Source organism: Elaeis guineensis, chromosome 8 (genome assembly GCF_000442705.2).
Source record: "Elaeis guineensis isolate ETL-2024a chromosome 8, EG11, whole genome shotgun sequence".
Classification (NCBI taxonomy): Eukaryota; Viridiplantae; Streptophyta; class Magnoliopsida; order Arecales; family Arecaceae; genus Elaeis; species Elaeis guineensis.
In genome coordinates, this window is record NC_026000.2 from 14842751 (window position 1) to 14870690 (window position 27940).

The 27940-nt window shown below is 42.8% G+C and overlaps 2 protein-coding genes and 3 pseudogenes across 3 annotated transcripts; 3 read left to right on the forward strand and 2 right to left on the reverse strand.

The window, feature by feature from the left end:
- The first annotated feature begins 1937 nt into the window (after positions 1-1937).
- Positions 1938-12468, forward strand: LOC105050221 (large ribosomal subunit protein eL6). Its single transcript, XM_010930153.4, has 4 exons — positions 1938-2314; positions 2414-2520; positions 11846-12027; positions 12111-12468. Exons 1-4 carry the CDS (start codon positions 2061-2063, stop codon positions 12264-12266), a joined length of 699 nt encoding a protein of 232 aa, XP_010928455.2. The 5' UTR covers positions 1938-2060; the 3' UTR covers positions 12267-12468.
- LOC140859611 (nitrate reductase [NADH] 1-like) lies at positions 7349-8505 on the forward strand (annotated as a pseudogene).
- Positions 10063-11827, forward strand: LOC140859610 (nitrate reductase [NADH]-like; annotated as a pseudogene).
- A 702-nt stretch (positions 12469-13170) lies between the features above and the next one.
- Positions 13171-17273, reverse strand: LOC105050275 (FT-interacting protein 1). Of its 2 annotated transcripts, XM_073261501.1 has the most exons (2): positions 16137-16284; positions 13171-15877 (listed from the first exon to the last, which is right to left on the reverse strand). In XM_073261501.1, the coding sequence occupies exon 2, from the start codon at positions 15741-15743 to the stop codon at positions 13329-13331; it is 2415 nt and encodes an 804-aa protein (XP_073117602.1). In that variant the 5' UTR covers positions 15744-15877; positions 16137-16284; the 3' UTR covers positions 13171-13328. The 2 variants fall into 2 exon arrangements, with proteins under 2 accessions (XP_073117602.1, XP_073117601.1); XM_073261500.1 differs by having other exon boundaries at positions 13171-17273.
- A 1174-nt stretch (positions 17274-18447) lies between these two features.
- The window catches only part of LOC105050276 (clustered mitochondria protein-like), a 51495-nt pseudogene continuing 42002 nt past the window's right edge, over positions 18448-27940 (reverse strand).

The window sequence follows — 27940 nt, forward strand, 5'->3', positions numbered from 1 at the left end:
CCCATACCTTTCGGTCGGGGCTCTCTGCTATCGAGATTGGAATGAGCTGTTCGGCCGGTGAGCCCCGCTCTTCCTCCTCCCGTTGGTCTAGTTTGTCGATCGTCAGGGAGCCCTTCAACTCGCCACTTTGAGTGGAGATCTGGAAACATCGACGAGCGAGCTATTGGTCTCCGCGCATCTCCCCGACTCCATTTTTGGTTGGAAACCGAACCAGAAGATGGTACGTCGAGACAACCACCTTGAGGGCGTTTAGTCCGGGTCTTCCAAGTATGGCGTTGTAGGTCGAAGGCACTTGGATGACCGCAAAAGTCAAGTGGACCGTGCTTTATCGTGGTTCGGTGCCGACCGTCACGGGCAGAGTAACTTCTCCTTCCATCGCGACGGTATCCCCGGCGAAGCCTATCAAGGGCATAGGGACCCTCTTGAGTCGGTCAGTTGATAGTCGCATCTGGAAGAAGGTCGAGTAAAACAAAACGTTCGTTGAACTTCCATTATCCACAAAAAAAAATTTTACATCATAGTTCGCTATTGTTGCCGAAACAACAACAGCATTGTCGTGGAGAGTTTGGATGCCCCGAACATCTTCTTCCGAAAAGGTAATTACGTCATTCGGACGCAGCCTCTTCGTCGGCTCCCCTCCAGCAGACGTCTTCGAGCCCAGTCGCTTGAAAATCATATTGATGACCTCGACCGTTGGCTGATTAGTCGTCGCTTCTTCAGTCGGCTGGGGTCGTCGATCGGCGATTGGTTGAGTCGGCAGGTTCCTTCAAAATTTATCGAGATACCCTCGGTGGATGAGAGCTTTGATCTCATCCTTAAGTTGGATGCATTGCTCGATATTATGGCCGTGGCCCTGGTGGAATCGGCAGTACTTCCGTCGGTTGAGGCCTTTTGCCTTCAGAGGCGGAGGCCGTCGCAGGTACTCTTCCCCCTCGATCTCCATCAAAATCTGCGCACGGGGAGCAGAGAGAGGAGTGTAGGAGTCATACCTGGGGCGTGTCGGCCTTGGAGTCTGCCGTTGGGGCGACTTCTGGTTTCGTCGCGGGGGTGAGACCCGACCGTCGGTCGGGGGCCTGCTAGGTTCGACGGGGTCCCGACCCTTTCTTCGCTTTTCCTTCGGACCCTTGAACTCGGTCAAGCGCCGGTCGGAGGCTCCTTCGTCCGTGCGCATGTACTTGTACGCGCGCTTCAATAATTCGGCATACGTCCGGGGGAGGGTCTTGTCCAGGGAGTATGTGAACCGGGATGCCCTCAGCCCCCGTTTCATGGCCGAGATAGCCATGTCTTTGTTGAGGTCCCGGACCTCAAGCGTGGCCGCGTTGAATCGCGTCACGAAGTGTCGGAGCATCTCGTTTTCTCCCTGTTTGAGGACGAAAAGGCTGTCCGACGTTCACGGCGGCTTCCGGCTGGTGCTGAAGTGAGCCACGAAAGAGTGCTCGAGCTGCCCGAAGGAGTGGATACTTTCCGATCGAAGATCGGAGTACCAGGTCCTGACAGCTTTGCATAGCGTGACGGGGAAGCCGATGCAAAAGAGGGCGTCAGTTGCCCCTTGAATCGTCATGAGAGCTTTATAGCTCTCCAGATGGTCGATTGGGTCGGTGGAGCCGTCGTAGGGCTCCACATGCGGCATCTTGAACCAACGATTATCCAACGGCGGCGGTGATGGCGAATAGTTGAATAGTGTAAAAAATAAATATAATTTTTTTTTATTTTTTTGGTCCAGTCAGACTAGTCCGGCCCAACCCATCTCAACTCTTGGACTGATGTGGGATGGACCAAAAAGTCCGATTGTTATTTGGGCTACCAACATGGCAGCCTAGCCCACCTCATTAACAAGGTTGAGCCGGACTGGCCCTGTGGGCCAAGCCCAATGAGACAGCTCCAGTTGGAACGCGAATCTCCACGTCCAACGGATGATAGCGCATAAAACCTCCGTCAACCGATTAGGGTTTGCAGCGGGTTCTTTTCTCCGTCCCAGATAAATCCTTGCCCCGCCTCCTCCTCCTCCTCCTCTCCATTTCTTCCTCTCCGTGCTCCCTGTGGTGTTGTCAAAGAGAGAGATGGCGGCGAAGAAGGCTAGCTTGACGAGCAGGAACCCGGAGTTGATCCGGGGGATCCGGAAATACTCGCGGTCGAAAATGTACCACAAGCGCGGGATCTGGGCGATCAAGGCCAAGCACGGCGGCGTATTCCCCCGCCACGAGCCCAAGGCGGCGCCGCCCAAGCCCGCCGAGAAGCCCCCAAAGTTCTACCCCGCCGACGACGTCAAGACCCCCATTCCGAATCACCGCAAGCACAAGCCCACCAAGCTCAGGTACGCCCATAGCGCCCTCTCTCTCTCTTTCCCCTCTGATCTCTCTCTTTGTTCTAGTTTGATAATTAACGGTTGTTTTATTTGGATTTTGGGGACCAGGCCGAGCATTACGCCCGGGACGGTGTTGATTCTTCTCGCGGGGAGGTTTATGGGGAAGCGAGTTGTCTTCTTGAAGCAGCTGCCTTCAGGATTGCTCCTTGTTACTGGTGAGTGTTTGTAGCTCGGTTTAGCTTGGGTCTGTTGTATTGCATTTCTTAATGCCATGTTTTTTTTTACCTGATTTGTTAAGGATTTGTTTTTATCCCTTAGAAAGGAGATATTGTTTGTTGCTGATGTGTTGGATATGTTTGAGCTGTTTAGAAGTACTTTGGTATTTTATCTTGAGGTGCATGCAAATTATCATGCAGCATCGATTGCATGAATTGAATTTCGTCTGTAAATTCATGTTGATTCCTTTTGTTTATGAATTGGGTAACATGGGGTTGCTTTCCTGCTCTACTTAGTAATTATTTGCAGTCGAGTGAATTTAGAGTGGTAAATGAACATATATTGTTCTATTTATCCTATTAGTTGGGATGGTAAGTATTTGGGGTGGCTGCTGAGCAATTCACATCATTTAGACGGGGTAGGGTGCTATAGTACACTTCCAATATGTTTTCTTTTTTGAGTTGGTACCTGTCAATCCCAGCCATCCATTTGAGGGGGTAAAAATGTATTTTTCCATATTATATGGTTTCATCCATGTCATTGGAATGGTGAGGGCAGCTGCAGGGTGGATCGAGCCGAGGTGGACTGTCGAAACCCATGTATTGGTGCTGAAGTGGGCGGACAGGGGGAAGATGGGAAAGGGGTGGTGGATTGGAGCCTTGAAGCTGTTTTTGGCATGGTGGTGGGGGATCGAAGCCAGAGCTGGTGGAATGGTACCATTAGGCACTTGTGGAAGTGGAATATGATGGCTGAGAGCAGCTACTACAACAGATTTGAGGTTGGATGTGGATTGCTGGAGGTGGTGGAGAAAATTGCCTGGAGTGGGGCTATAGAGGGCCTTGCCAGCAGCAGTAATGACAAGGTGAAGGACCTTATCAGTGGATGGTAGCTGGCGTGGTTTAAGCATGGAGCAGAGGGGCATGGCTCATTGGTGGCCTCCACAATAGGAGACGAAGGAATAGTAAGGATATAAAATGAACAGAAATAACCTTGATAGTTCACCAATATCACGAGAAAAAAACAACAGACATGTATGGATGACTGTGTAGCACCCAGGTTCTGTTGCTTATACGTTGGCCTTTGATCTTGGAAGGAGTGATGATGCTTTAACAAAATTTGGTACTTTTACGGAATTTAAAAGAGCACCATAGCATCTCCCTTTAGATGGTGATGCAACATATTTTTAGGACATAGTACTAAAATGTTTTCCATTATTTGAGGTTGTTTTTCCCTTATCCTATGATTTGGTTCTTCTTAAAAGGATTTATTCTGGTTTTATTAAATATAATTACTATAAAGGAATGGACTTGTTGATGAGTTATGGATGTAGGTGGTAAACTTGTTCATTGGTTTGGTTTGGTTGGTTGGGTACCGAATGAGTCAATTTATGAAAAGCAATGTTAAATTATTGTTATTATTATTACTATTATTATTATTGTTATTATTAATTATTATTTATGTTTTTTTTTGGGTGTGGGAGTGCTGGGGTCAGGGTGTCCTGAGAATTTTCTGATTCCACATTCGGAATATTTTTGTCAGGATCCCTTCTAAAAATAATCGCACTATCTGGTATGTTGGTGCAGTCAGTAAATCCAACCCTAGACCTGCTCAGATGAGTCTCCAGGAGCGAAGGCAGGCTGCTGAGGCCATCTTTTACTTTCATCATTCACCTCTGAACTTTATGTCAAATATAGATATATAACATAGCACACTATTCAAAAACATCTAAATACCCAAATAGTAAATAACCAGTTAACAAAAATACTAAATTGTCCATTAAATTAATTTACAGTGGTCACTATTTTAGTCTTTACTATTAAACAAATATATCATATATTCTCTTCTACATTTTATAGCTTTAGTTTATGTGAGTGATTAATGTAACATTAAGCCATGGTGACTATACAAGCATGCGAATTTTGACCCCAATTCCATCCTTTAGGGTTATCATCTTTACATCATGTTGTATTTGTTTTAAGATGGTGCTGGTGCATCCATTCCATCGGCTAATAGTTGTAAGCAGTGTATTGCACCTGTGACCTAGCCTGAACTATTTTGGTGGCTGGGTCAGATATTGTTAATTTGATCTACAGTAAACTGCAGTATGACTGCTTTGATCCATCATCATCCATAAGGCCCTTCCCCTTCTACCTTAAAAAAGTTGATATTCTACCTTGATCATTACAATCAAAAGCAGGTTTTGGGGCATGAAATGAAAGTTGCTGTAAGTACAGCTGCTTTACCTTTACTGAAAAAAGTATACTTTTTTTGTTTCCTTGGAAACTTTGTCTAGCCTTTAAGAGACATATCTAGGTAGCTGTGGGGTATAACCATGTCAAAAGTTTTTGCATGCATGATTTCAACATGTCATGAATCTGGAGTGTGGAAAATGGTGGTGCATGCAAGACAATGGAAGAGAATGAGGAAGAGAGCTGGACTTGTGCAGGTGGACCTGTGTAGTGTTTTAAATAAAATTTTGGAAGGAGGTTCGCAATAAGGTGGGTTGAATCAAGATTGTTCATGTCCGTCTCTTCTGATACAGGTTGTGGACCTGACCCTGCTAATGGTTCAACCATGTGAATTGAATCAACCTGCCTGACTCAGGGTACCGTAGCTCCTTCGCACATTATCACCACCAGCTGACCATACCTCAGCCTGATCTGATTGATGTAAAACAAGAAAAAGGACAGAAAGGAATAATGAAGGGTAAAGCACAAGATGCGGAGCACATTGCAATAGATCATTGATATTAAATTTTAAAGGAGGGAAAGCAAATGATGCTGACTGTTCTGTCATTGCTCTTTAGTATATTTTATAATGTGATCTGTTTTTTTCCCTTTGATGTTGATAAATATGTTGAAATGCATTCTTCTTGAAATAATTAGTACTTGTTATAATTTTGAAGGCATTGCTACAATTGTTATGTTATTTCTTTTTCCTGTATCTTACAATGATAATCTGTGTTTTCAAGGCATCAATAATAAATATGCTGAAATTCTCAGTTTTTGGAGAATAAAATTAACAGTCTTGTAGCAACTTTAAAGATACATATTATGGATAGCAGCAGTAACTATCAATACATGACTTTAGCTATCTATAGCATCCTGTTTTATATGTTTTGATCAAAATCCCAAGTATCTCATCCAATGCACAATTTGATGAAATAGTGCTGAAACCAACATACTCCTTTGACATTTTGTTTCAGTATAGTAGGCCAAAAAATCAGAAACAATAGCAAACAAATATGGTATTAAATCTAACTGTTTAATAGGTTTTACCTGATTCCTTTTTTCTGATAGTTGATTTCTATCTCAACCATTTTTTTTTTTGTTGGTATTGCTTCTTGTAAGGGTAAATTGCAAAAATCCCCTAGAAGTTTCGTTTATTACACTTACACCTAGTAATTTGTAAAACCTACATTTGCACCCACATAAATTAACAGAGTTAGTCAAACCGTTTACATAATATAAAAAGACAAAAATGCCCTTGAGGTCTTTCTTTTTTTTTTTGATCTTTTAAATGATGCTTCTCTAACGTCGACACTTCCTTCTCCATCCATCCCTTGGCAACACTTCTTAATGTCATTTCTCCGATCTCAACTCTTTCTCCTGACAAAATTAAAGAACTGGCCAAGACCATATTTCACTAAGGTCTCTCATTTTTCGCTGATGTCTTTCAATGCAATATAATAACCCTGAGGTCTCTCATTTCCCTGGCCAGACCGACCACTACCTTCCTTGGACTCGATTTCTAACTGTCCATTGCTAGCTACCTGATTCAAAGGATTGGTTGAACTCTCTGAAAATATAGATAGAAGTGTCTCAGCTACCTTGATAATCATATGTTCCATCTCTACTGCTTTAATTGTCTGCTACTTGTTGTCATCTTCAGGTTTTGCTTTGCTATTATTGCATGAATTTTTCGGTAAGTAAACATTATTAGAAGCTTCAAGAGTTAGGACTTTTATGCCAGAAAACCTTGTTGCAACCAAAATGGCTTGAGTTGTTCCCGAATCAGCTGCAATGGAGAAAATTGCATGTTCTTCAACACTTTTATCTAGTGAAGTGCATTCTATGTCATTGTTGCAGGTTGTGACTAAAGTTGACTTTCTGCTATCAATATTAATATTATATGTGGTTGAACCAGCATGTCGACTTTTGCTTCTTCTGGTTCATATAAGTTTGCATCGAAGGGGGCTGTTGTGTTGACATTATACTGAATTCCTCTAGTAGAAAATCTATAAAATCCTTCCTCAAAGTCTCTGTACGTAGCAACGTGCTGGGTCCTCAGCACTGGATTTTTCATGCTTATGATCTAATCCATATTGATTATCATTATACCCAGAAACCTTAGTACCCTTTGTTGAAGCATGAGTGCAAGAAGGATGTGCATGTTTACTACCATGAAACAATCAATCAGCATTCTTTTCTCTTGAATTTTCTAGAGGAAGATCATGCTGAATTGTCAAAGAGGATTCTTTTGGGCATCTGTTGCTTGATTCAGACTTTTTTGGACATTTGTTGCTTCATTCCCTCCAAACATCTCCATGGTGAACAACTGATGAAGTCGTGGATGGAGAAGTGTTGGCACAATATTTGGTCTCTCATTTTCTTGAGGTCTTGTTCTCTCCGACTACGTTGATCGCCGCACCTCCCTCATTGGCAACCAGCTCCAACTCTATGTCAAGATCACCTCCATCGTCCATCATGGAGGAATCGAGAATGGCAGCTAGCAAGAGAGGTGAAGGGAGAGGAAGAGCTGGCAAAGCAGCTCGACGAGCTCAAGGAGCGAAAGGCATTATTTTTGGAGAGTGACGAAAGTTTCCTCATGTTTGAGCACCCAACCCAACCTGGGAATCAATCAGGTGGGTGGATGGCCCGGCAGAAGTACCTCGAGACCACTGAGGGTGGACGGTCCCTCAAGAAGAGCATCTCCACCCCATGCATGAACACCTCTGAGAAACGGTATACTATATTGGAAGTCCACAAACACTCATCCCAGGACTCTACTTGGATCATTGTCTATGGCCATGCCTATGATTGTGCCGGCTTCATCAAAGATCACCTTGGTGGTGCGGACAGCATCCTCATCAATGCAGGCACTTTCTACGTGGAGAAGATCGATGCCATCCATTCCGACAAGGCCAAGGGCATGATCAACACTTACTGCATCGTTGAGCTGACCGTCACCAACTACTCTGATAACTCCGTTCATGGTGGTTTCAGTCTTTCCAACCTCGCGGCCATAGGCGAGGCCTCAAGAAATCCCATTGAAGCTCTAACCAATCCATCAGAGAAGATACCTTGCAGGCTTATATCCAAGACCATCAGATTGTGTGATGTTCACCTGTTCTACTTTGCACTCTCTTCCAGCAACCAAGTTCTAGGCCTTCCCATCAAGAAGCACATATCCTGCGCACCACCATCGAGGGAAAGCTCTGCATGTGGCCTTATACCCTAACTAGCCCCATGGTTGAGGTCGGCCGTTTCGAACTCCTCATCAAGATCTACTTCAAGGGTGAGAACCCCAAGTTTCCCAATAGTGAGCTCATGTCCCAGCACTTGGAATCGCTTCCTATGGGCTCCATCCTTGATGTCAAGGGACCCGTGGGCCACATTGAGTTCTTTGGATGAGGAAACTTCCTGATGAACGGCAAGCCAAGATTTGCACGAAGGCTCGCAATGATCGCCAGTGGGACAAGGATCACACCGGTAGGAGGAGGCGTCGGTGGCGCTTGCAGGGTTTGGGCAGGAGGGTGGAGATGGGAGTCGAAACAGCGGCGGCAGCGGTGGCAACAGGCGACAGTGGTGGAGGAAGGGGAAGAGAAGTTGGAGCAGGGGAGGAGAAGGGGAGGAAGTGGGATCTCGCTTTTTTTTAATCCTTTGTTCAAAGTTATTTTGGTCATTTCAAAAATTTATTATGATGTGGTAACTAGATCTAAGTTAACATTAACAGACTACTTAACGGCATGGATTAGATTGTAAGGTTAAATAAAATGTGAAGGGTGTAAATGTAGGTTTTAGAAATTATTGAGTGTACCTATAATTTTAACCTAATCTTAGGGGAGTTTTTGTATCTATAGCATCCTGTTTTCATATGTTTTGATCAAAATCCCAAGTATCTCATCCAATGCACAATTTGATGAAATAGTGCTGAAACCAACGTACTCCTTTAACATTTTGTTTCAGTCTAGTAGGCCAAAAAATCAGAAACAATGGCTAACAAATATGGTATCAAATCTAACTGTTTAATGGGTTTTACCTGATTCCTTTTTCTGATAGTTGATTTCTGTCTCAACCAATTTTTTTTGCTGGAATTGCTTCTTGTAAGGGTAAATTACAAAAATCACCTTGAAGTTTTCGTTTATTACACTTACACCCAGTAGTTTATAAAACCTACGTTTACACCCACATAAATTAACAGCGTTAGTCAAACCATTTACATAATATAAAAAGACAAAAATGCCCTTGAGGTCTTTCTTTTTTTTTTTGATCTTTTAAATGATGCTTCTCTAACGTCAACACTTCCTTCTCCATCTATCCCCTGGCAACACTTCTTAATGTCATTTCTCTAATCTCAACACTTTCTCCTGACAAAATTAAAGAACTGGCCAAAACCATATTTTACTAAGGTCTCTCATTTTTCGTTGATGTCTTTCAATACAATATAATAACCCTGAGGTCTCTCATTTCCTTGGCCAGACCGACTACTACCTTCCTTGGACTTGATTTCTACCTGTCCATTGCTAGCTACCTGATCCAAAGGATTGGTTGAACTCTCTGAAAATATAGATAGAAGTGTCTCAGCTATCTTGATAATCATATGTTCCATCTCTACCGCTTTAATTGTCTGCTATTTGTTGTCATCTTCAAGTTTTGCTTTGCTACTATTGCATGAATTTTTCGGTAAGTAAACATTATTAGAAGCTTCAAGAGTTGGGATCTTTATGCTAGGAAACCTTGTTGCAACCAGAATGGCTTGAGTTGTTCTCGAATCAACTGCAATGGAGAAAATTGCATGTTCTTCAACACTTTCATCTGGTGAAGTGCATTCTATGTCATTGTTGTAGGTTGTGACTAAAGTCGACTTTCTGCTATCAATATTAACTTTATATGTGGCTGAACCAGCACGTCGACTTTTGCTTCTTCTGGTTCATATAAGTCTGCATCGGCGGGGGCTGTTGTGTTGACACTATACTGAATTCCTCTAGTAGAAAATCTATAAAATCCTTCCACAAAGTCTCTATACGTAGCAACATGCTAGGTCCTCAGCATTGGATTTTTCATGCTTATGATCTAATCCATATTGATTATCATTATAGTCAGAAACCTTAGTACCCTTTGCTGAACCCTGAGTGCAAGAAGGATGTGCATGTTTACTGCCATGAAACAACCAATCAACATTCTTTTCCGTTGAATTTTCTAGAGGAAGATCATGCTGAATTGTCAAAGAGGATTCTTTTGGGCATCAGTTGCTTGATTCAGACTTTTTTGGACATTTGTTGCTTCATTCCCTCCAAACATCTCCGTGGTGAACAACTGATGAAGTCGTGGATGGAGAAAGAAGCGTTGGCACAATATTTGGTCTCTCATTTTCTTGAGGTCTTGTTTTCTCTCCGAATACGTCGATTGCCGCACCTTCCTCATTGGCAACCAGCTCCAACTCCTCTCTGTCGAGATCACCTCTGTCGTCCATCATGGAGGAATCGAGAATGGCAGCTAGCAAGGGAGGTGAAGGGAGAGGAAGAGCTGTCAAAACAGCTCGACGAGCTCAAGGAGGAGCGAAAGGCATTATTTTTGGAGAGCGACGAAAGTTTCCTCATGTTTGAGCACTCAACCCAACCTGGGAATCAATCAAATGGGTGGATGGCCCGGCAGAAGCACCTCGAGACCACTGAGGGTGGACGGTCCCTCAAGAAGAGCACCTCCACCCCATTCATGAACACCTCTTATAAACGGTATACAATGTTGGAAGTCCACAAACACTCATCCAAGGACTCTGCTTGGATAGTTGTCTGTGGCCATGCCTATGATTGCGTCGGCTTCATCAAAGATCACCCAGTGGTGCGGACAGCATCCTCATCAATGCAGGCACTGACTGCACGGAGGAGTTCGATGCCATCCATTCCGACAAGGCCAAGGCCATGATCAACACGTACTGCATCGATGAGCTTATCATCACCAACTACTCTGATAACTCCATTCATGGTGGTTTCAGTCTCTCCAACCTCGTGACCATCGGCGAGGCCTCAAGAAATCCCATTCAAGCTCTAACCAATCCATCAGAGAAGATACCTTGCAGGCTTATATCCAAGACCATCATATTGTGTGATGTTCACCTACTCTACTTCGCACTCTCTTCCAGCAACCAAGTTCTAGGCCTTCCCATCGAGAAGCACATATTTCTGCACACCACCATTGAGGGAAAGCTCTGCATGTGGCCTTATACCCCAACTAGCCCCATGGTTGAGATCAGCCGTTTCGAACTCCTCATAAACATCTATTTCAAGGATGAGAACCCCAAGTTCCCCAATGGCGGGCTCATGTCCCAACACTTGGAATCGCTTCCTATGAGCTCCATCCTTGATGTCAAGAGACCCGTAGGCCACATTTTCTCTGGGCGAGGAAACTTATCAACGGCAAGCCAAGATTGCGAGAAGGCTCGCAATAATCGTCAGTGGGGCAAGGATCACACCGATAGGAGGAGGCACCGGCGGCGCTTGCAGGGTTTGGGCGGGAGGGTGGAGATGGGAGTGGAAACAGCGGTGGCAACAGGCGACAGTGGAGAAGGAGGAAGGGGAAGAGAAGTTGGGGCAGGGGAGGAGAAGGGGAGGAAGTGGGATCTCGCTTTTTTTTAATCCTTTGTTCAAAGTTATTTTGGTCATTTCAAAAATTTATTATGATGTGGTAACTAGATCTAAGTTAACATTAACGGACTATTTAACGGCATGGATTAGACTGTAGGGTTAAATAAAACGTGAAGGGTGTAAATGTAGGTTTTAGAAATTATTGGATGTACCTATAATTTCGATCTAATCTTAAGAGAGTTTTTATATCTATAGCGTCCTGTTTTTATATCTTTTGATCAAAATCCCAAGTATCTCATCCAATGCACAATTTGATGAAATAGTGCTGAAACCAACATACTCTTTTGACATTTTGTTTCAGTATAGTAGGCCAAAAAATCAGAAACAATAGCAAACAAATATGCTACTAAATCTAACTGTTTAACAGGTTTTACCTAATTCCTTTTTCTGATAGTTGATTTCTGTCTCAACCAATTTTTTTTGTTGGTATTGCTTCTTGTAATGTTATGCTGCTGCAGGGCCCTTCAAGATAAATGGAGTTCCTCTGCGTCGTGTGAATCAGGCTTATGTCATTGGTACATCCACCAAAATTGATATTTCTGTGGTTGATGTTGAGAAATTTGATGACAAATATTTCACAAAGGAAAAGAAGAAGAAGACAAAGAAGAGTGAGGGTGAATTTTTTGATACAGAAAAAGAGGTTTGTTTCTATTTATTGATCACAGGCTCTGGGTGATGACATATATACACATAGCTAATCCTATAATTCTTAAAATCATGTAGGCAACCAAGGCACTCCCTCAGGAGAAGAAAGATGACCAGAAGACCGTGGATGCCCAATTGATTAAAGCCATTGAAGCTGTTCCAGACTTGAAGGCATATTTAGGTGCTAGGTTTTCTCTTAGGGCAGGCATGAAACCACATGAGCTTGTTTTCTAAAATGGCAATGAAAACATTTCAGCAGCTCCCTCGGAAGTGCTGTTCAAGCTTCAGTGTAGCTGGGTTTGTTTTTAGTTTTGGATTCGAGGAAGCGAACTTGAGTTTTGTTTTATGTTTGGTTTGTTGTTCATGAGGGATGTTTGTTCGGTTAGGCCGTATTTGGTTGGTTGGACTTTTTAGATAAATCTGAATTATTAATAGATATACGTCTCTTTTTTCTTTTTTCTTTTTTTTCTTTTTTAATTTTGAGTCGGACGCGTTCTTTTTTTGACCTTTGCGAATGAGTTGTTCAGCACTAAGAATCGTTTCGTATGGAATCTGATCGCGAAGGTGTTTTTGCCAGATTTGTGGGAATAAAGTTCAGCAGCGTAATCTTAGACAATGTTATGTGATGCAGTCAGGAGAATATAACTTTCATTTATTTTAGTAGTGACAGCAAATATTCGTGTGTGCGCGCGCGCGCGCGCGCAATTGATGTAACTTTAATTTTCTCTGGGCACGATTTACTTTTAAAAGTAGAGCACCCATGCGTTCTTTGTATTCAGTTGTTCCCAATCAACCTCAAGCACGATTAAATGGTGGAAGGAGAATCCCCTTTTTTATCGATCATACTTTCTCTGGAAGTCTCATTGAGCTGTACCGTCCGCTTGATCTTTTTTTCTCTACTTCATCTAATCATCTTCAAATATTAGCCTATCTTCCACCTAAGGTACCTTGTATTATTCGATTGTAGTGACTAGTGCGTCATTACCTGTGTTGCAAAGCGCTCAGAAAAGCCGGAGGGAAGTTTGAATAAGAACCAAGTACATATGAAAAAGCAAAATGTCACATTCACATTATTACATCACCGGACTTATAGTAATATACTCTAGACTCAACTCACCATCCAAAATAAAAACAAGAGAGCTGAATTTTGAAATCATTACACCACTTAAACATGTAAAAAAAAAGGCAAAAAGAAAAAAAAAACCCAGTATAGTTCAACAAATACCAAAATTATAACAAATTTGAAAGGCCAGATCTTCCCCCTAAACAGGTTCCACGATGGTAGCTAACATCCTTTCAGAGCATGCTATCTATCCGGGACGGCAGTCTCTTGAAGAAATTACTCGGCACCGAGGGCAGCTTGCTCCTGAACCGGGGGTGGCGCAGTATATACAGCCCTGCCACCAGTGCTATCACCCTGAATGGGGTCACATACAACACCACAGCCGCAATGAGGCAGAACATCACAAACAGGCACGTCGCCCTTGGATCCCTCCAACTCAGTAGAGACTGAAACCTCTCCCCCTGCGTCGCCATGTCCCCCACCACCGTCTGGATCCTCCCCGCCACGCTCCGAAGCCTGTCATACCTCATCCGGACCAAATCATGCGGCTTCGTCGTGGGAAATGTATCGAACTCTTCGTCGAGCTCGTCCGGGTGTGTGGCCTCCGCCCACGAAAGCTTCGTGTCCATGTGCGGCGGATGCCTCGGCCTGAACCTATAATTCCACAACCCAATCATAAACATGTACAGAAACATCGTCGGCAGGATCAGCTCGGGATAACAGATCAGTATCACGAACAAGACATGAACCAGTATGGTCGTGATCGGATTCTTCCAGTGGCAAACATCGTCGAACCACCGGCACATAGCAATGGACCCCGACAGCAGCGACATGATCCGGAAGAAGTTGGCCTTGCTCCTCCTCATGCTCCACATGTGGGAGTCCGCGTCCAGCATGTACTCCACCACCTCCTTCCTCAGCGGCGGCTCCGCCCTTCCGAGCCTTGCCGCCACGATGCTCATCGCTTGGTACCGCAGGTTGTCGACCTGGCTCACAGTGAATGGATGGATATAATGCATCTTGGGCAGCAGAGGGTGGCCGTAGAGGTAGATTATGTTGGCGAGGGACAGGCACGTGAACCGCACCGCCAGCTGCAGCTCCCCCATCTTCTTCACCCCCGTCGGCTGGAGAACGATGAGCGGGTACGCGTGTGTGTATATCCTATCCATCTCGAGCGTCGATAGCCGAATCCTCACCTTGCCAACTTTCGTGTCTTTGCCCGGGCCACCTCCGGCAGGCTTGTCGTTGCCACCGAGATGGCAGTTGTCGAACACCCCAAGCGTGATCACGGTGCAGGGGTCGTAGACCTCCCATGTGTACTGCTCGTTCCATTTGGGACTGAAAGAGTCGATGATCGTTCGAGTTCGAACCCATTTCTGGCCATATTTCGCAACGCAATAGGCGTCGGTGGTGCCCCTGCCGTCTTTCGTCTTCATGGGAGCCAGACCCTGGGCGCTGAGAATGCCGACTTCCAGGATTCCGATGGGCTGCTTCCAGAGCTGGCGGGCGGTGGGGCGGGTGTCGCTGATGTACATGGTGGACTCGTCCATGACATGGTAGGCTCCCTCGAGGCAGACGCGGAGATGGACCCGGGTCGAGAACCTGAGCTCCTTCCGCTGCTGGCCTTCGAGCGGGCCGAAGCCGAACCTCTCCAGATTGAACCACCGCGAGTGCACCGGTCGGTGGTCCAGCCGCTTCTCGAACAGGGTCAGTGGCAAGGCGATCCTCCCGAGCAACTCGTCCTTGGTCGCATGCACCCGGTCCTCGACGGTGAGCACGAGGTGCTCCTCGAAGGGCTCCGCCGCGACGAACACCAGGTCCTCATTCCACATGGGATTCAAGCTTCGTGTGCTGCTGACTCGAGTCTTGAGCACCTGGTTGCCGACTTGGGCCTTGACGAAGGCATCCGGATACCGGCCTCTCTCGTTGGGTTGCACGTCCTGAGCTTCGATGACATTTACTCTGAGGTACCAGAGCTTTGGAGAGACGTAGACCTTGGACCGGATGTTGAACACTCCCTCGCCTTGGACGGAGGCAGCGTCGGCGTGCCACGCCTCCGGGAAGGCCTCATCGGCCTGCGTCCCCATCCATACAGCGAGCATGATCTCCCCCCTCACCTTGACTTCCCCCCGGCGGTCCTCCAGCCGATACCATTGCGGGGCTAAGGGACTGTCCGGCGGGACTCTCGTCGGCACTTCGTTCAGATCAAACACCACCTTGCCGACGTAGTCGTCCCTCGCCACCATCTCCCTATCCTTGACAAATACTTCGAGAATGGTCGATTGGATTCGCTCCTTGGAGAAAGCGAACACCTGGTTCCATTCAGGATTGGTCCTCTTCTCGAAGTGTTTGGTGGTGCCCCGGTAGTTGCCGAGCTTCACCTCCGCGTAGGGGTCGCAGCTTCCGGTGATGGCGTTGGTGGGGAGGTCCTTGGCCTTGACGACGCGCACGTAGAGGTAGTACATCTGCTCGACGAGGTCGTAGGTGCTCGTGAACTTGTCGCCATAGAAGCTTGTCATCCAGGCGCCGCCCTTCCCGTGGGCCCCCGCAGGCCAACGCTCGCCGAGCTGGGGGCTGGTGTCTTTGAGCTTGTACTCCTCTGCCCGGCTCCCCTGGGCCTGCCCATGCTGGACCTGCTGGAAGGTCATGATGGGCACTGGCACCGCTGCTGGGCTCTGCTGCTCGATGGATTTCCCCGGCTGTGGCGAGACCTGATGCTTGTTGATGTGGTGGATGGTCTCTAGTTTTACTTCAATTGGCTCTTTGATTAGCTCCGCTTCCTCTTCAGCAGGAGAAGAGGTAGGAGTTTTAGTAGTAGAAGGGGCGGTTTCGGTGCTTTCACTTGTATCAATGGAAGGAGGATTAATATCGATGGAAGGAGGGGGAGATGGAAGTGGTGGAGGAGTTTTGGGGTCTGGAGAGATGTAGAGCTTCAAGGCGATGTCGCCTTTGACCGAGGAGAAGAACCACTTCTTCTCTAGTGGGAATCTCTGGAGGATTTCCTCTCCTTTCCTAACAATATTTGAGCCGTGGATTCTTACCTTTCCGAGGAAGTTGCGACCGGGGAAAGTCTTCCGGTCGTTGTAGATGGAGACCTCGATGCTCTGTTTCGAGAGGCTTTCAGGATCGTCGAGGTAGAAGGAGAGCCTCTGGTTCCACACAGGGTTGAGATCCTTGGGGATGGTTCTGGTTCGGGTGAGCTGGTTGCCGAAGTCCACCTCAACGAATGCGCTTGCCGACCCCTCGCCGTCCTTGGGCATAAGATCATGGGCGTCCACCACCTCTACCACCAGCTTCATGATCCTCCTCCCTCACCCAATATTCTCGGCTTCCCTTGCCGGCAAGGAAGCCGAAATTTTTGGCCACCTTGCAAGTAACCTCAAGCCCAATCGTGACGCAAAGTAGTCTCGGATTGTCTTCTCCTTTCTTTCTTTCAGGGACTCAAGATGGCAGCCTCTGCCTTGAAGGGGAAGGAAGAGGACTTCATTCATGGAGAAGCTACGTCTTTGTGGACAAGGGACTGAAGGGTCCAAAGAGGGAAGAGCTTGAAGCTATTTTTAAAAGGAGAAAGTGGAGGGAATAAAGATGTGATCATGATGGATGGGTGGCGGTGCCTTAACCAAGTCGGTCATGGACAAATTAAACTGGAGTTTGTTTGCAGAGAACCGACCATGTTGAGTTACATGTGGTGCCTTCTTTAGAAGGGGGAACTGCAAGAAAGCCTCTTGCTGGGGAGGGTATAGGACAAGGAGAGGTAGGTCAATTTGAATGGGGGGCTTAGATGGGTTCGCTTGGTGTTAAAATCCTCACATACCTTCCTTCTTAGGGCAGCAATGCCCGTGGGAAAGCAAAGCATGGGGCCAAAACAATAGTGCAAAGAAGAGGGCGTTTGAAAAGCAAAAGCAAAAACCAGAGGCTTTTGGGGCACGGGGCCTTTGGCCAAAGATGCTTTACTGGAGCTTTATTCTCCATGTTTGAATTAAACAGTTGCTTGCACTGCTGCCACCCCATTCACTGGGTGCCACCTGTTCCTGATGTTCGATTTGAGTGAACTGCGCCTCTTCTTGGTCTCATAGGACGGGAGACTGGAGAGGGACCAGGTTCAGGTTTTGGTGGGAAAATGAGGCCAGGCTGGTCTTGGAAAAATAAAATGGAGGAATGCGAGGAAAGGTTCAGAGTTCAGACAAGAACGGTACAATGAACAATAATCCGAATGTCTGAGAACAGTCCAGAGTGATTCGAAAGAGTGAAAAGTTTTTGAATAACACAAAAGTTTTTAATAACTAGAGAGATTGTTAGGTTATTTTTATGTGCCTTATGCACCATTTGGTAAATCCTAACAAAAGCTGATCTAGGGCAGACTAGCTGATACATTTGAGGAAAAAAAAAAAAAAGTGGAAGATGATATTAGTCATCTAATAAAAAGAGGCCTATAAATGCCTTGTCGTGTAGAGATTGGGCGCTCATTTGCTTCACAACCGAATTGTAATCGATTGAAATAGAAATCGGAACGGCGATACCCTCGATATATTTGATTCGTGATTAAAATCAAAATAGGATTAAATATTGAGGCCAAGTAGGAATTGGATCTTAAAAAATTAAAGCATCTCCATTCCTCTCAAAAGTCGAAAAGATACGACACCCTCCCAATCAAACAGCTATAATATAAATCACTTATTCTCATTACCATTTTAAAGCCTAATTTCTTTCAAAAAAAAATATCCTAACTAATGAACGCATAGATGTATCTGACAACGAATTTAACAACTGTAAGATAAGCTTCCGTTGCCTCGCCTTTTTTGCCAGGAAGGCATAAGACATTTGACAAAATATCTTTTTGCCTCCGAAGAAGGGGAGGCTTAAGAGCCGGAACTTGCAGATCACTTGAAATAAAAACCAATCACTGCCTTTAAATTTTTTTTTTTCCCCCGAAGGGGCAGTCTGGAAGGCTGATAACCAGATACCCCTCTCTCTTCCACTCCATCTGAGTACGCCGAAGGGATTATTTTATTCTTTACTGCCGACCAAGGTCTCGGCGATCTTTCCAAGTTGGAATTGATTCCATACACACTTTGAACATGCAAGGAATGGATTCTCAATTATAGCTGTCCTATAATTATACCATGGTTCAGTGTTAAGTAGGCCCATGACCAGGTAATCATTCAAGGGCCACTAATGCTAAATTTATTTTTACAGCTCCCACTGGGTAAAATTCAATATGAATGAATTCATTTAATTCACTAAAATGAGCATTACACCAACATACATAGGAGAAAGACTACTGGGTTAAAAGCTCACCATCTTAGCGGTATTAAAACAATAAAACTAACGCTAATAAAAAGAGGCTAATAAGAGCGCTTGAATGGAGCATTGCCAAAACAAATATTTTTAGAACTGTTTAAGTGGCCAATATCCCATATTTTCCAAGTTAGAAGGCCTTGCTGGCCATGCTCTTCAGACATAATGTACAAAATACATCATTTAGGAAGTAATTATGACCTGTATGAAGAGAAGCTCGTCTGGTTGCTGCATCTGCCTTCTTGATTCAAATGGCTAAGCAACCACTTATTCGAAATGAAACCCAAGTTGAGTCCATACTGCCAACTGGAGGTTGGATCTTTGCTAGAAGCTAGAGCATCCAAATGAATAAATCATGAGAAGACGTGATCAATCGAACAAACTTCAGCATCTATCTGGATGTTCATGACTCCAGTTGATGCCATCGTATAAAAATCTTCACCTTCACGACTGAATGAAAATGTTCACTTATTATCATCAACTTAACACCAATGAAGCATAAAATGCTCTGTGATCCTTAAAAATCACATCCATGTCCAAAACCGCAGGCTATACAGCCTAAGTGATAAAAACACCATTTCCTTACTCGAGCTGCAGCCTGTGGTTTTGATTTTTGCTTCTTGGAATCCAAAGAACCAAAATAAGTTCCTAAACCAATAGGAGCTCGATCTTCATTGTTCTCAGCTGACCCATCGGCATCCTTTGTGCCAACTAAAGTATCATGCAAGGTAGAGCTATTGCTTCCTGATCAATACATAAAATAGGATATTAGAAGTATTAAATTTTATGTTATTTAATTTATATTAGTTAGAATTTGATGCTTCTTATTATCTTTTTTAGGTAGTATTATGCACAGAGAAATATCATAAAATCAACCAGCAAATCATCTAGTCCAAGCTCAAATCAAAGATCCAAACTATGGCAGGTCACTGACCACGCAGTGCAGAACACGAATCCATATGATACGCAGAATACGACAAGAAGTCAAATGTGAAAATGAAGCAAGAGACATGCACGACATTAATACAGAGAGAGAATTTCTTGGAAGAAGTAGATGTCGGCTTTGGCATTAGTAATTAATGGAGGAACCTATGTTTGCTTTAAAATATGGAGTAAAGTGGTGCTTTGGTGTGAGCAAGTGGTATGAGTACTGGCACTAATGTAAAAGCAAGAAGAAGTGCTGGAGCGTGGGCTGTGTGCAGATGGCTGAGTTGTATTGCACGCGAAGACTCATGGGAAAAAGCCTATACGCAGATTTGAAAAGGAAACGAGGCCCGGAAGGAAGCACACATCATAGATGCGCACCACGAAGCTAGAGCAAGCATGAACACGAGCGATAAGGCTTCTACGTGAAGACGTGCGCAAACATTGTTACGCGGAAAAAAAAAATACTTGAAAATTTTTTTTAGAGAAAGAGTTTGAGTTGGAAAAACCTCTTTCCTCTTGCCTTATCCTTCCTTGTTCTTCAATCTCGTCCATCCATCTCCTAATTCTTATTCATATTTTTAGTCCCATATCTAGAAAACATGAAAACCACCTTCCTGCCTACACCTATAAATAAAGCCCAATGCCTCTACCAAAAGACATCTTTCTCTCCACACCATAGCTCTTGTAGAGATCTTCATCCTGTCTTAGGTTCTTTAGCCACCTTATTCTCACTTTCTTCCACCCTTTCAATGTACGAGAAAGAGAGTCAGTCAGGAGGAGGTACGAGAATTAGAAGAGGAGAAAGTTCTACAAAGGAAGACTATGGGAGGAGATCCTAGTTTAGATTTTTCTTTTTCTTTAGTTTTAATTTCTGTTTTGAATCCAACTTTAAGCCCTGTTAATAACTTAGGAGTTAGGAACATTGTAGTTATAGAGTTTAAATTTCTGCAATGAATTCTTGCATGCAAGTTAAATTCCACAAGTTTAATTTCAACATATAGGATAATTTAATTTCCTTACTCTTTTCCTTCTTATTTAATTTTTGCATTCTTTTTATTTTCTGCAACATTAAATTCTAACAAATAGTTAAGATTTCTTTCATATTTTTTAATCAATTTTATAGCTTTTTAAACAAGCCATGTCTGACCAAGCAATTCCTCTGAGATTTGCGATGAAGCTAGACTATAGTTAAAAATCAATTTTCTTTGGATTTTTTTTGTACTTTTAATATTTAGAATCCTTCCCCTTTGCTTCCTTCTTGCCAAGAGACTTGATGAATTATAGTTGGGTTGAAAGTCCTTCATAGTTCATGCTTGATTCGGTGCAAAAAGTGGTAACGGGTAGAAGATTCACAATTTCTACAAATCATCTTCTCCTCTCTCTTGTGGAAAAGCTTAATAAGTTATAGTTAGATTAGAGCCCCTTCATAGCCCATACCTAGATAACACAAGAGAAGAAGTAAAGAGAGATTAGAGTTCTCAACCCTTTCTTGCTGTAAAACCTTGATAGGCCATAATTGGGTTAAAATCCCTTCATGGCCTATGCTTGGATCAATACAAAAAAGAAGAGTGTTTTATCTAGGATAAAGCAAAATGCTTGATGAATCATAATTCAGTTAAGTCTTTTCATGATCCATGCTTATTTATGCTTTGCACTCTGATAAGAAGATCTTAAGGATATTTTATGAGAAACTATGAGAATGGCTATCTAAATCATTGATCTAGTGGATTCAAAAACCCTAGATTCTTTAGTTAATATATTTCTGTAATTATTTTTTTTACTGCTTTATTAGTAGGTTACAATCAATCTCCAAATCTTCTTCAAAGCTCGCTCGAGTAAGAGTTTAAATACATTTCAAATACCCAATTCCTTATGGGATCGACCCATACTCGTCGAATGTGCTATCTTGCACGTCATGTGCTTGTGATTATTTCAAAAATTTAATATATTTTAAAAATAACCACAAACGTACGGTGTGCAAGATAGCACGTTCGACGAGTACGAATCGATCCCACAAGAAATTAAGTGTTTAAAGTGTGTTTAAACTCTTACTCAAGCGAGCTTTGAAGAAGATATGGAGATTGATGGTAAACTACTAATAAAGCAGTAAAAAAAATAATTATAGAAATATATCAACTAAAAGATCTAGGGCTTTTGAATCCAGTAGACCAATAATTTAGATAGCTATTCTCATTATTTCTCATAGAATGTCCTTAAGATCTTTTTATCAAAGTGCAAAGCATGAACAAGCATGGACCATGAAAAGACTTAATTGAACTATGATCTATCAAGCATTTCGCTTTACCCTAGATAAGAGACTCTCCTTTCTTGTGTTGATCCAAGCATAGGCCATAAAGAAATTTTAACCCAACTATGACCTATCAAGATTTTACAACAAGAAATGGTTGAGAACTCTGATCTCTCTTTACTTCTTCTCTTGTGTTATCCAAGTATGAGCTGTGAAGGAGCTCTAACCCAACTATTACTCATCAAGCTTTTTCACAAAAAAGAGAAGAAGATTTGTAGAAATTGTGAACCTTCTACCTGTTACCACTTTTTGTACCGAATCAATCATGAACTATGAAGAGGTTTCAATCCACCTATAATTCATCAAGTCTCTTGACAAGAGGAAAGAAAAAGAGAAAGATTCTAAATATTAAAAAGATGAAAAGAATCCAAAAAATTTAGCTTCTAACCATGGTTTAGCTTCATCGCAAACTCCAAAAGAATTGCTTAGCCAAACATGACTCGTTTAGAAGCTATAAAATCGATTAAAAATATGAAAAAAACCTTAACTATTTGCTAAAATTTAATATTGCAGAAAATGAAAGAAATGCAGAAATTAAATAAGAAGGAAAAAAGCAAGAAAATTAAACTATCCTATGTACTGAAATTAAACTTACAGAATTTAACTTGCATAAATAAAAAATAATGAAATATTAAAACAAGAATTCATTACAAAAATTTAAACTCCGTAACTACAATATGTTCTTAACTCCTAAACCATTAACAGGGCTTGGAGTTGGATTCAAAACAAAAATTAAAACTAAAAAAAGAGAAAAACCTAAACTAGGATCTCCGACAGCCTTCCTCTACGAAACTTTCTCCCCTTCTGATTCTCGCACTCCTCCAACTGAGTCTCCTTCCCGTATGTTGGAAGGATAGAAGTAAGTGGGAACAAGATGGCTAAAAAATCTAGGATGGGATGAAAACCTCTACAAGAGCTATGATGTAAAGAGAGATGTCTCTTGGTAAAAGCATTGGGCTTTATTTATAGGTGTAGGCAGGGAGACAGTTTTCATGTTTTCTAAATATGAGACTAAAACTATGAATAAGAATTAGGAGATAGATGGACGAGATTGAAGAACAAGGGAGGATAAGGCAAGAGGAATGAGACTTTTCCAACCCAAACTCTTTTTCTAAAAAAAGTTTAAATAATAATTTTTTTTGCATAATAGCACTCGCGCACATCTCCGCGTAGAAGCCTTGCCGCTCGCGTTCACACTCGCTCCTAGCTTTGTGGTGCCAACCTGTGCTGTGCACTTCCTCCCGAGCCTCATTTTCTTCTCGCGTTCACATACAGACCTTTTTTCCATGGGTCCTCACATGCAATACGACTCAGCCATCTGCACACAATCCTATCCCAGCACTTCTTCTTGCTTTTACATTAATGTCAGCACTCACATCACTTGCTCACACGAAAGCACCAGCTCACTCCATGCTTTAAAGCCAACGTAGCCTCTCTATTAATTGCTAATGCCAAAGCCCACATCCACTTCTCGAAAAATTCTCTTGTTGTATTAATGCTGTGCATGTCCCTTGCTTCATTTTCACATTTGGCTTCTTGCCGCATTCTGCATATCATATGGGTCTGTGTTCTGCACTGCACTCTGCACCATGCTGTCAGCAATCTGCCATAGTTCGGACCTTTGATTTGAGTTTGGACTAGGTGATTTGCTGGTTGATTTTATGAATATTTCTCTGTGCATAACAATACCTATAAAAGATAATAAGAAGCATCAAATTTTAACTAATATAAATTAAATAACATAAAATTTAATACTTCTAATATCCTATTTCATGCATTGATCACTTCTCTCCCTCCTGGGTTCATTTGCCTGGGCATTTGGTTGAGTTTCAGAAGCAGCAGCACCGGTGTTAATGATGTTAAAGAGTTGACTCAGTGGGGGAAGAGCTTGGACAGGGACACCAATCTGGCATATGAGGCCTGTAGCTTCAGCTTTCTTTCGGATTTCTGCTGCTGCTCGAGCTGCCCGTTCATCAGCACGCCTTCCCCAAGGCAGGGTCTCACCAGTTATAGCTGCATTAAGGGACTTGTTCACTGATGATGTGCTAGTATTTCCAGAGCCCCCAGCCACAGCCTGGAATGCCTGTAAAAGGGCAGGGTTAGCCCGCTGAAGCATATTACTAGAATCATATTGTGCCTGTCCTGATATGGACCAAATATAACAGGAGATATGACTATTACAATGAAGCTACATTTATGAACTCTCAAGGGAAATGCTAGAGTAACTGCAGAGTGCAGTGCAGGGTCTAAATCAAGGATCATGCTGTTCTTTATTATGAAGAGGGAAGGGCTTTTAAATTTTGTTCGAGCCTTCTGATATAATTACCAAAATCCAACCAGCTTAATCTTGATCAGTACATCTTGAAACACATGCTTGGCCCACTTCTTACCAGTTTAGATACACACTTATAACCACAAACAAAAGGAAACATCTGTTGCTAGAAAAAAAAACTATCTACTTTGTGGCTGTATTGTGCAACTATGGCCTAGAAGTAAATCCACCCATGCATCTGTTCTATGAAATTTTAAAACTTTACAAATTCCTTTGTGAGAATTCTATGATCATTTTTGGGTTTCAGCGCTGCAATACTGGAGAAACAAAATCCTATGACATTTCCCAAATGATCAAACGTAAAGATTAATCATGTGCAATGTGATTTGCTCCACTCTATACCAGGGAAGACAGTTCATGGTCAAATGATTTAACAGGAACTAACAAAAACTAAAGTTTAACATTGAAGCAAACGAATACACACACAACTTTATAAAGATAAGTTTGGACATACCTTCAAAATATCAATACCCTCTAAGGCAGAAGCTGTATTCACCACCTGCCACTTTTGTTTCTGTGCACTTGCCTGGCCCCAAGTAATTTAATTTTAAATAAATCCATCTTCTATGCATGTATATAAAAGCAAAAAGCAAAACAGATTCCAGCTCTAAATAAGCTCACAAGACGATCAAGCAGAATATTAATGAAAAACACCAATTAGAGTAATAACACCATGTTCTCATTTGTACAAGATATTGGCAAAAATTCAAAAACTATTTCTAAAAAGGAAAGTTTCATAACCTATCTATAAAGCTAAAATGTGAGACAGACTGTTCTCTTGACACTATCTTGAACAGATTCTGATGGTGTTACCATGAAAATCTCATAAAACAAAAAGGCAAGGGCCTGAATATCTGAGAAAATTGTAATGCTTAACACCTTCTTGCAAGGGAGAAAGAAAAGCTAAAACAGATTAAAATGATCTTATAAGCAAACAATATCTATCTATTCTTGTAACCAAAGGCGGCATTTATCTTGAGGAACAGGTAAAAAGAGTCGCACATTCTTAATAACAAAATGCTAAAATATCACCTACCTATCCATGTTAAAAGATCATATCGAAATAGAAAAGCATTTCAGAGTGTTCTTGAACACATGAATTGCTCCTGGAACCAGCAGTAATACACTTGGTTGATACATTTTCAGTTTCCTCATTAATTTTTTGAGTGTTAGTCATCTAACAAAAAAATTTCTCCAATGAGATATGCAAATGGTCCCCAAATCATTCTAATAAATCAATAGTTTATTTCTTAAATGTTTATTTTTTTAAATTCTCTTCTCCCCTTCTGTTCAGTAGTTATTCACTTGTTTTCATTTGTTTCCACATAATATAACAACATTTGTACGATAGTACTGGTCCAATAACAGAATTTGCAGCTGCCAACTTATCCCACATAACATTAGAATTAGATAACAATATTGTCATCTTCCTGATTTAATGCACAGCCCAGTTTTTGAGACCATGCTTCAAAGTGCTGAAACTTGCATTTACCTGCTGCTCATGCAATTTAAATCTCTTTATCCAATTTTCTGAATCTTTTGTTCTTGAATCCTCCTCCCCAACTTGCTTAACGAGTATATCGTAAGTTTTCTTTTCATGATGCCATAAGAAGAAACAGTCAGTATCATAAACAAATCATATCCTTAATTTGTCCAATGACTAGTGCTTTAAGATTCAAATTACGTGCCTGAATAGAAAGTTTGTAGGCACCCATACAGTGAAATGCAATGGCAAGAGCATGGTAACACACAGCAGTTTGAGTATGCTCAGGACCAAGAAGCCACTCATTCTTTTTTAGTGCTTCTTGCAAATAACGGAGTGCAATATTCATATTCCCAATATCCTGGTACATCATAGCAACATTTATGAAAGTTGCTGCAAGATCAGGATGATCTGGCCCTGATGATAAACTTAGCAGAAGCAACATTCCAGACATATGCTGCAGAGCAAGTTCGGTCTGTTTGAGGCCATGGTAGAAGAGAGCCATGTTTCCATAGCTGTAGAACAACACAATGTTACAGAAGCTTAGTCAAAGTGGATTTAAAAGATGTGATTAGTTAGGATAATAAGCAGTGCAAGAATAAGTCTGTGCCTGTGTGCAGTATCAGGATGATCTGACAGAGACAGCACTCATTTATTATTAGTTCTTTGTGCTGCTGCACTATGGCTCCTGCCATGTCGCCAGCATGATATAGAACCATTGCAAGGTAGCTGAAAAACAAAACACATGATATCAAGAACAGGAGGTTATGGACATAATCATGAGTTAATGTTTTATCCATCTTAGGGAGCACTCTAGTAAGAAAAGAAACCTCCATAACCGCTCAGGACTCAAGAGAGAAAAGCCCATTTTTACTAATACACCTCAATGAACTACGGGGGAAATAGTAAATACCAATAATCACATTAGGTACATGGAGTATTTCTTATATAACTTACAATTCATCATAGTAAAATTTGGGTATCCAAAAAAAAAGATAAGATACCACTAGCAGATGATGTTGGCCTTAGATCCAAAAGGATTTTTTATCAAAATAACATTAATTTTAAAATATTTTACCAAAATAATGCTGTTTCCAAAATATTTACGAAAGTACTGCTCCAGGCAAAGTCGCCCTATCATAGAGCGACTTTCTATGCTGACTTAGCACATCCAATGCCAGGTGGGGTGATGCGTTGGACAACAGTCGCCTTATGTTAGGACTACTATATGAGTTGCCCTATCATAAGGCGACTCTATTAGTCGCTTATTGTAGGACAACTATATAAGTCGCCTTACCATAGGGCGATTTCATCAGAGCCATAAACACTTCAAAATCCGAGACCCCCCTACATGAGACCTCCCTCTCCATCTTCATTTTCTGGTCGTGCACAGTCGCCCTACCGTAGGGCGATTTCCTCAGAGCCCACCCCAAAACTCGAGACCTCTCTCCCTCTTCCGCTCCTTCTCCCTCTCGTGCGCCCGTCTCCCTCTCCCTCTCTCTCTCGTGCATCCCTTGCGGGCAACCGGCTTTCCCTCTTCCTCTCCCTCTCATGCGTGAGGCCAAGCAGGTCGGCATTCCCTCTCCCTCTCATGCGTGCAGTCAAGTAACAACTCTCACTCTCCCTCCCCCTCTCCCTCTCGTGCGTGCGGGCAGCCTCTCCCTTTCTCTCTCCCTCTCGTACATGCGGGCAGCCTCTCCCTCTCGTGCGTGCAGGCAGTCGGCTCTCCATCTCCGATCATCTACAGTGGAGTATAGGAGGTAAGGCATTTATTTTGTTTTTTGTTTTTTTTGCTTGATATTTTTGTTATTTCTTCTTTTTGTGATAGATATGTGAGAAAAAAAAACACCTGAGGGAGATTGGAGGGGTTTATTAGGACCATAGTAAGATGGGACTGTCCAATCTCTAAACAGCTCGTCCATATCAAGTTGTTTAACAATCCACGTTTTATTGTAAGATGCCTTGCACTACCATATATCACATACATAACCCTGATAGGTTGATATGAATATGGATATCTCTGTCCTAACCGAACCTCTAATGATATCGGCAACCATGCGTGCATTAAGCTGTGGATGATCTTGTTGGAGCACGATCCCAACTCCTTCCACGGACCTTGGGTGCAGCGGAACCAGCAACGAACAAATCTGGAGACTTCTGGACTCGATTGAAGGCCCTTGACGAAATCAGCCTGGTTGATGTCTTCTTCGTCAGCCTTTCATTCCAGATGAAGAACGCCTCTGAAATCACCTCTAAAAAATCCAAGATCTGGTACCCAACCAGATCAGGCCTGGACCGAGGTCTTCCAATTCGTAGATCTCGAATCGGGACGTTCTAGATAGGGAAGAAGGTAGATGGAGACAGACCTTGCAGATCTGTCCTGCTGCAGCCTTTCCTGTAGATCTGTTGATGGAGATCTCACCCGCGCCTCAAATGACCTCAGATCAACTCCAGATCTGAGAGAAACTTGTACCAACCTCTTCTCAAGAGATTTCAG